We start from the raw sequence: 8,877 nt of genomic DNA on the forward strand, positions 1-8,877 counted from the left end.
TTTCGTTATTTCTGTATCAGGCCAAAGACTTTTCAGCCCATGTAGTACACTATATCTGAAGCAGTGCGCTCATGGCTACTTAGATTTGTATACACGTATAGCGTATGTACGGTATCTCCGCCGAACTCCGCACAGCTCCGCTGTACACTGGATATCTCCGCAAATGGTTCATTTGGGCAGTTTCTTCATTATTTCTTCCATTTCAGACATGTGGATATTGGTCAGTGAAAGTGTTGAAATTCGGGAAAAATGAACATCATTGCTTAATTAATTACTTAAATATTGCTTCTATCGGCTCAATAGGATATTTAGTTTATTCGTGATGAGTTCAAGTTTAGCTTCAATTTCACTTTGTTCAATTTGCTCCATTTTAGCTTTATCTAATACGGCGAGTGCATGTTTCACTATCTTCTTTTCCATTTGTGAACATTTGCCAAAGCAAGAGAAGCAATTTTCGCATTGAATCGTCTGCAAATCATCGTCCACGATGTCTCTACTTTTCACTTCCACCGGTGTAGATATCTCGTTATTGGCATTTGGTTTAACATAGACTTTAAACACTGGTCTCAAATCTTTGAACACACTGATTGTGGAACGACTGATGTACTTCGTGAACGCAGGGCAACTACAATAAAATCACAGTAAAATTGATTATTGATTGAAACTTATGGATAGCACAGGGAGTGCTGACACACGGTATAATGTTTTAGACTTCCATCGAAAGAGATGGTAAATACACATTGTATATGAACCATTGTGACAAACAAATTCCCTCAGAATATTCTAGTTTTAAAGTGCATCATAGAGTTTCTTTCATATGGAGTTGTTGTTGTAAACTCTATATAAAAAAAATTTCATGTTGCACTTTGAAACTAAAATATTCTGAGGGAATTTGTTTGTCGCAATGGTTCATATATCCATCTCTCTTCCTCCTCGAAATCGAAGTCAAAAACCTTATAATGTACGTCTTGTTAACTCCCTGTGATGGATAGAATTTAAAGTTGATAATAATTCTATAATTTACCTGAACCAACTGTTGGGATCTAGTAATGCTTTTTCATATCGAGAGAGTACTTGACATCGTCGAATGAAATTCGTCAATTCAGCCTCGGATTTAATGACTTGAGTATCGCTAACGGCCAAACCATTCAACAAATTAAGAAGTACCGTCGAAATGATGAAAAGAAAAGCGATAAAAATGAAGTAGCTCCATGGATTGTGTTGGAAATTAATGCTAGCCGCATCAAATTCTCCCGTTGACATAACGAGTGTTTTCATCATAGATAAACCGAGATTTTTAAATTTATTCAACTCTTCATCATCGTCGTCACCATTACCATCGTTATTCGTTGTAGTTTCCACTAGATTGCTGTCTGCATTGTCTTTCTTCGGATGCTCGCGCAACAATGTGAAGAATGACAATGAGAATGCTATAAAAATGATAGCGTACAGTGATAAGCTCTTCAAGAAACTCCATGTAACGGTTTTCAACATGACATAATGTGTTGAGAACGACCAAAACGGTAGTGAACCAGCCAGAAGGAATATTTCTAGGGCTATTATCAAGATAATTGTAGCTGCCACAGTTCGACGCCATTCGTTTTCACAAAGATCAAACAAAATCCAAACCACAAGTACAATCAGCGCCCATTCCAAATAGTTTTCCAAACTTCTTAAATAAACACGCGGCGCAAATATGAACTGTGATATTTCTCTCACCGTCATATAAATCAACAGTACTGCTGTTATGCATCGCAAAATGTTTTTGATTTCCACTGAATGTGGCTCTTCGTTGTAGCAATACAAAATGTACGAAACGGTGCTGGCGGCAAACAACAAACACAGCAGAAAATTTACGTAGAAAATGAATGCAAGTCGGTTCCATTTCAAGAATAAAAAGCTTGAAATGAGCGGATGCCGGATGAGATGCCTGAGTTCACCGGATTTCGACATGTATTCAATAGTTTCCATTTCATTCGGACAAACGTCCAGCCGTTGTTTTTTACTTTCACGCATTTCCATTGGCACCAAATTCGTGTAATCGAATTGTATTTCGAAATCGTCATCTCCAGCTCGAACTCCATTGGTTGTGATACAGGTATCCAAATGGGTTTCAAACACTTTTGGATTGATGTCTGATATTGGAAGATCATCGGATATATTTTTACCACCAATGTAAGCACCATGTTTTAAAAGATCAAGAATTGCACTGGACTGGTTGTATTTAACAGCGTAATGAAGTGCCGAACAATCGTTTGAATCTTTTTGATTGATATCAATGTTTTGATGGTTCAACAGCATTTCGAAGCATTTTTCGTAATTACGCTTCGGAGTCTGTCGATCGCCAATATGTTTGACTATAATCGAAAGTAAGGCATCTGTATTTTTCAAATCTAACTTTGGAGACTTGAGTAAAACTTCCAACACTTTCCAGCTGCCAAAAATGCATGCACTTTTTATTGGATACTTGTCACTTGACGCGTTAATGTCAGCACCCAAACGTAGCATTCGTTCAACAGCCGAAGCCAATCCTTTTTTGCACGCACGTACCATCAATGTTTCGTCTTTATCAACCGCTTGAAATAATTGCGGCAACTGATCGGGCGTATTTGCTGCAATGTGGTTGAGTCCTTGCAAAAATTCGGTTTCATTTTCATTCTGAAGACTTGCTATCAAACGATTGAAATCGTAATGAGTAGCTGGACCACGTACCGGTGGTAATTGCAACTCTGGCAACAATTCCGTTATCAAGGCTCTTGCTTCACCTTCTCTAGGTGTATCGATGTCAACATCGGCATGTTCAATGAAAAATGTAACAACCGATTTTTTGTTTGAATCATTCAATTCGTCATTCTTCAAAATGCTTAGAATTGGACTCATTTCACGTCTTCCGGGGATGTTTAGATCCGCAAAGCGTCTCACTAACAATGTTATACATCGATATAAATTGCCAAAATTGTCGTCCGTAATCTGTTCAGCGAGGAAATTAATCGGTGTTAATGAAGCATATTCCGAATCAATATTCACATGTGGATTGTTCAATAAGGCACGCAGATTATCATAGCTTAAAGATTCGGTCGCAAAATTTACAGGTCGTTTCTCGAAGTTTGGATTCAACTGGAAACGATGAAAATTTGATAATTAAAAATGTGTGATGACTTGTTTTTTTAATTAACTAGAATATTTTAATCCTTTTGATTGAACAAATTGGGTTTTGTTTAAAATTTGCATAATTCAGCAATAATAACAACTACCTTATTAACATCGCAGCCAGCGCGAATACATTCTTCGATAAAAGAGGCACAACCGGGTGTTTGGCAGGCCTGTTCGAAGATCGACATTCGATTGTCTGAAAAGTATTTTTCCACATCTGATGGCGATTGGAGCGTTTGACGAAATGCCTTGATGTCTCGTTTCGATAGTGCAATTTCGAGGCTCTGCCGAAACAGCAACGATAAATTGAGAAATTAAAATAATGACAAAAAATGATTGCCTTCATGATAGTTTACTTACATGCAGATCGCCATAGCTCATTAACGGATGCTCCTCCATTGCTCACACGTTCAATGATCAATGTGTGTCTTTGTTTATGATTTCGATCTGAAATGATGCGAATGACTAAGCAATAAAATTTGTCAATGGATATAGGCCCGTTAAGTGGTTTGCGTAAAAATGTGAATGTGTATTGTGAGTCACAAGCTTTTCCCCTCTAACAAAAACCAATTGATGATTCGTGTAGCATTATACTGCTCGATGCAAAACGACGACAAAATACAAGCATATTTGCGATAATGACCAGTTATTTTTCTCTTTGAAAAACAATTGTCAGATTGTGGTTACTACAGACGCTAGAATAGAATTTTAAATTCGAAACCAATTCACACTTCCTTGAAGGTTTTTACAAGACATAAAAGAATTTGTCACTTGTTTTAAATTCGAAGTCAATCCGGTTCGTTTTTAATCATTGATTTATTAGAAATATGTCGAAATTGAGTCAGCTGCTAGATCCTTCTTCAGGGTTATTCTTTTGATACCAATCTTGTCAATAGATTGAAACCATTAACCTCAGCCGTTGAAACGTTATTTTTTGCATGAAACAAAAAACGAATTTAAATCTTTTGTTTCCGTAATTAATAGAAACATTGAAGCGACACAGTCAAAGTAGGTTTTTTTTCTTCTGAATTTACAGTCAAAGTGCGTAGTCATTATTTACGGCAACAAATCAATTCACCTTTTTTTCATCATTTCGTGCTACAAATAATGTTTGAATGGCCAAGGCTAACGATTGATATCTATTGACATCATCGATATTAAAAGAATAAACCCTTAAGATCTAAGCAAACTCAAACTAAATAAACTAATCCCATGTGGAATTTTTTTTTGACTGACTTAGTCGATTAATTTGCGACATTTTGACTGACTAAAAATGATTGTCTCGAACAAAATAAACAAGTGTAGTTATCTTTAATACCAATTCACTCTCAGTCAAAATGTCCCAAATCAATCGACTGACTGAAAGAATGACTAAACGTGATTATCTCCACACAAAATACTTGATTTCAATCAACTTAGCCAGTTTCAGTTGTGTACCACTACATGCAGCTACATATATACAACTGAGTGACTGTTAGCCATTTTATTTGCACACGGGTACTGATTAAACACCAAGACCGGATTGGATATTCTAATTTAAAACTAATGACAAATTCTTTTTACAAGGAAGAAGGTTTTTTTCTACACGGAAATTTGTAGATTGTATTTTCAAGGATTGTTATCTACTACATAGCTTGATCGTAGTTTGAGCTTTGAGAAAATTTTTGCTTTTGCATTCTGCTTATAATTCAAAATTAGACAAAAATGAAAACTTATCGAAATTTTCTTTGGATCTGTGGTAATAAAAACTATATTATCGATAGATAGCTATCGGTATCAGCAGTTATTGAACAGAAACTATGCATGAATTATCAATCATTTCTATTCGCAAAACTTGGAAGAATTTATATTTTCACAGATTTCCCATAATTCAGAACAGAATTTTATAAATATTTTCGAAATGTTTTCATTTTCTGATTCATACAAAAAAAAGCTAGAACAAACTAAACACGAATTCATTCATATTAAATGAAGCTCAAAGAGATGAGTCTTTGCTCCACTGACTGGTTTTCACTTATCAGCATCGTGGAAAGTGCGAAAATTTACACGCTAAATCACACTTCTTTGGAAATTATAAAAAACAAAAAACAAAAAAAAAACGTTCTTCAAAATCTGATCTTAGATAGAATGGACTTGGGTGGAGCATATCTCCCTTTTTTGATGAAAAAAATGTATTTTGTCTCTCAAAATTTAAACCAAAACTTTTTTTCATCGGTAATTGATTTTTTTGTTCAAAGAATTTTTGGCCCTGATTATTTTTAAATACAAAATGATCTTCTTTTCACTATTTCCACTGTTCATCGATTATCTCACGTATGCGTTCTTTTATCAAACGTATTCAATATCGAAAAAATAACGCGCTAAACTAAAAATTATAATCAAATGAAAAAAAGAAGTTAAACATTGCCAGAATAATCAATAAATAATTTGTGTACCGATTTGCTTGTATATTGAACAAAAAAAACTTCAATTATTATTGAATGCGATGGGATCGATGAGCGAGGCAATGTTTCTTCATCCGCTATCAAAATCATACTGTTAGACTTGTTCGATTAGTGAAGATTTCATGTATATGATTGAGTCAACGTTGAGTGCCCGTATGTGCAACATTCTCTTTCATAGAGTCCGAGAGAAGCGATGAACATTATATATTTTGACACCGAACTTTGGAACATGTATTAGGCCTATTGTACGCGTTTTTTTTAGAGATACTATCAATAGAGCGAATGGCGCATTTTTATGGTCGCGGTTGCTCTTGGGAATAATTACATTTTCATTTTCATTCATTAGAAGTCGGACTTTACTATCGGTCATGGTTTGGACACATTGTATATCGCGTTTAAATGTATCACGTTCGTATTGGCTTCCCCCATTTTTAATTCAATTTCATTAGAGATGGGGAATAAAAGAACCAGCATCTTCAATGATTTTATTTATACTAGAGTAAGCACATTTTTTAAAAATGTTTTAGGCATAAAATTGTGTCAATTTGTGCTGAGTTCGTACGAATATTGTGAACAATAAACTCGAGAAATTAACATAGAAAAGCGAACAAATGCATTTTTCGTCACATTAAATGCACGCAAAACAAAGCTCAAATAACCCTATGATTTGGTTCAGTGAGTATGAAGTACACACTCTATGGACTTCAAAACATACTGTGTCAGCTTGGAAAAGAATGGTTGCGGTTTACACATTATCTCTTTGATTAGTTGATTCATTCAAAATTCAGTTGATGGGAATTTCAAATGATGATTTGACATATTGAGATAAACAGATTCAGCGGAATTCGTAACGTTTGCATTTGAATTAACGTAAAGTTTGAATTTATTAGTGGCCATTGATTCATTCGTCGAAAATGATTCATCGAACGTTAAACATACCATGTTTACCCATAAAACATCATGAAAAATGAAATATGCAATAAATTTATTTGGAAAAGAAATTTACTCAATTTATATTGGTTATTGATAATCATCAGTAAAAAACCATAAAACAAAAACAAATCATATGCATAATATACAAAACAAAACGACAGAAAAATATCAATATGTTTTCAAGTTGATTATTTTTCCATACTTACTTATGTATGCTTTCAACGATAAGAGCCGAGAAAAAACTGTTTAGTTTTTTTTTTCTTCATTTTTGAAGTGAATGAATTCATTTTCCACTTTTACAAACAGATCGGTAAAATCAAATAGTTCTCAGTGGTTCAAATGATATTTCGTTAAAATGCTGTTCATAATCTAGGTTCAAAGTGCACATGTCAGGACGGTTGGAAAGATGTAAGTTGTATGCACTTGGCGCATGAATGTATGCGTGTGTGTCAAAGAATGGATGTCATTGTTTATGCCATTTGGTATGATGACTGTCTATGAATTACTTAGAACAAAAATTGTATTTGAGCCGACGCACAAATACATGCACACCCATAATGCAGGAGACGCCTTATACACTCGATTTTCAAATGATACATGTCTGTTGATGAAGAAAATGCAAGAGCAAATAACATCACCATTTGAAAATACTTACATAAAAGTTATATTCCATCCATTCCTGGCTGTAAACTGTTTTAAAGAGCTAGCTTATTTACTAATTGCAGTTGAATTTTCTTGTATAAAAAGAAACTCTTGACATTTTTGAAATAATTTTTTTTATTGTTCGTTCGAAAATAACACTAAAAAATACCTAACATTTTGTTTATCATTGATTTACATGCATGCTTTATATTTTTAAATTTGAGTTTAATTGAATTTAGAATTGTTTTATTTTTTAATACGTCGCGTAATTCGTTACGGAATTCGTCTAAATCACGTTCATGTTCGATGTTAAGTAAACATTCTACCTTCAATTCGTCGAGGATCTCTTTCAATTGATGATTGTCTTCAGTATTTGCATCAACTTCTCTAGCATCGTGTATTTTTTGCTTCCATATTTCTTCTGGGCACATTCTCAACAAATAAGGTATATCATGTCGAAGCGAACTCAAATCAGATAGAATGCGATTGCAAAATTCATAAAATTCCAAATATTTTAAGGTGATTGATTCGTCAGTCGTTGGCTTTGATTTAAGGTACGATTTAAACAATTTGTTGCTTTTCTCAGAGCGTATTATTTCTTTTGGCATCTTCATAAGAAAAGATTTGATATCTTTGGATGTTATATGCGAACGTCTCCTACGCATGGTGCACTCGTGTTTTTTTTTCAACTATCTTGTGAAATGTATGGTTCGTTCAGAATCACTTTTGCACCAACTGATCAATCCATACGTTCAATAATGACTGTTGAAAAAAAAAACTTCTCATTTCTAAATCACCATCTAAGTCTTCGCACACGTATACAAACACACACACATGTTATTTCTCTTTCTAAATGCAGTAGAAGAAGACATGCGTTTTTGGAATAGAGCCGAAAATAGACAGGTGAGCATACGCTTACAATGTAATTGGTTAAAAATACAACGGAAATATTGTGTTTGAACTAGCTATTCACAAAGAAATGAATTTATGCTTCACATTTTTTCTAATCTCAATGAATTGGCTGTGTAAAATAAGTAACTAATATTTTAACTACCATTAGTTCACATGTCTATCAAAATTATATTCTATACTTTTCAATAACTATTTCGAAGTTACTAAAAATTTAAGTCTCAAGTACTTGAATTTCACTTTTTCAAGATAAAAGATTTATCTTTATTCAGTCATAATACATCACAAGTATTTATGAATTTTTAATTGCTTGATTTTAAACTAACCTAGAATGTGTTTGAATCGAACTCAGTTTATGAGATGCCATTTAATTAACCTAACAGTCTGATCCAACATACGATGGAAATTATTGTGTTTATAAACTTAAAAACCGAAAAACGAAAAAATTATTACTTCTTCACTTTACTAGAACGTAGTTCGTTAAGGAATTCCTCGAAATCACGTTCATGTTCGATGTTATCTAAACATTCTTCCTTCAATTCGTTGAGAACCTCTTTCAATTGTTGATTGTCTTCAGTATTTGCATCAACTTCTCTGGCATCGTTTATTTTTTGCTTCCATATTTCTTCTGGACACATTCCCACCAAGTAAGGTATATCATCTTGAAGTGAACTCGAATCGGATAGAATGCGATTGCAAAATTCATAAAATTCCAAATATTTTAAAGTGTTTGATTCGTCCGTCGTTTGATTTGATTGTAGGTACGATTTGAACAATATGTTGCTTTTCTCAGTGT

The 8,877-nt window shown here is 33.9% G+C and overlaps 1 protein-coding gene across 1 annotated transcript; it reads right to left on the reverse strand.

Moving 5' to 3' along the window:
- Nucleotides 1–75: 75 nt before the first annotated feature.
- LOC129564956 (transient receptor potential cation channel protein painless-like) lies at nt 76–3,265 on the reverse strand. The gene is made up of 3 exons (XM_055439209.1): nt 3,255–3,265; nt 1,025–3,064; nt 76–625 (listed from the first exon to the last, which is right to left on the reverse strand). The coding sequence occupies exons 1-3, from the start codon at nt 3,263–3,265 to the stop codon at nt 289–291; spliced, it is 2,388 nt and encodes a 795-aa protein (XP_055295184.1). The 3' UTR covers nt 76–288.
- Between the last annotated feature and the right edge of the window lie 5,612 nt (nt 3,266–8,877).

The sequence above is a fragment of the Sitodiplosis mosellana genome, unplaced genomic scaffold (assembly GCF_009176505.1).
Source record: "Sitodiplosis mosellana isolate CC-2019 unplaced genomic scaffold, AAFC_SMos_1.0 Smas_scaffold_2, whole genome shotgun sequence".
NCBI classification, from domain to species: domain Eukaryota; kingdom Metazoa; phylum Arthropoda; class Insecta; order Diptera; family Cecidomyiidae; genus Sitodiplosis; species Sitodiplosis mosellana.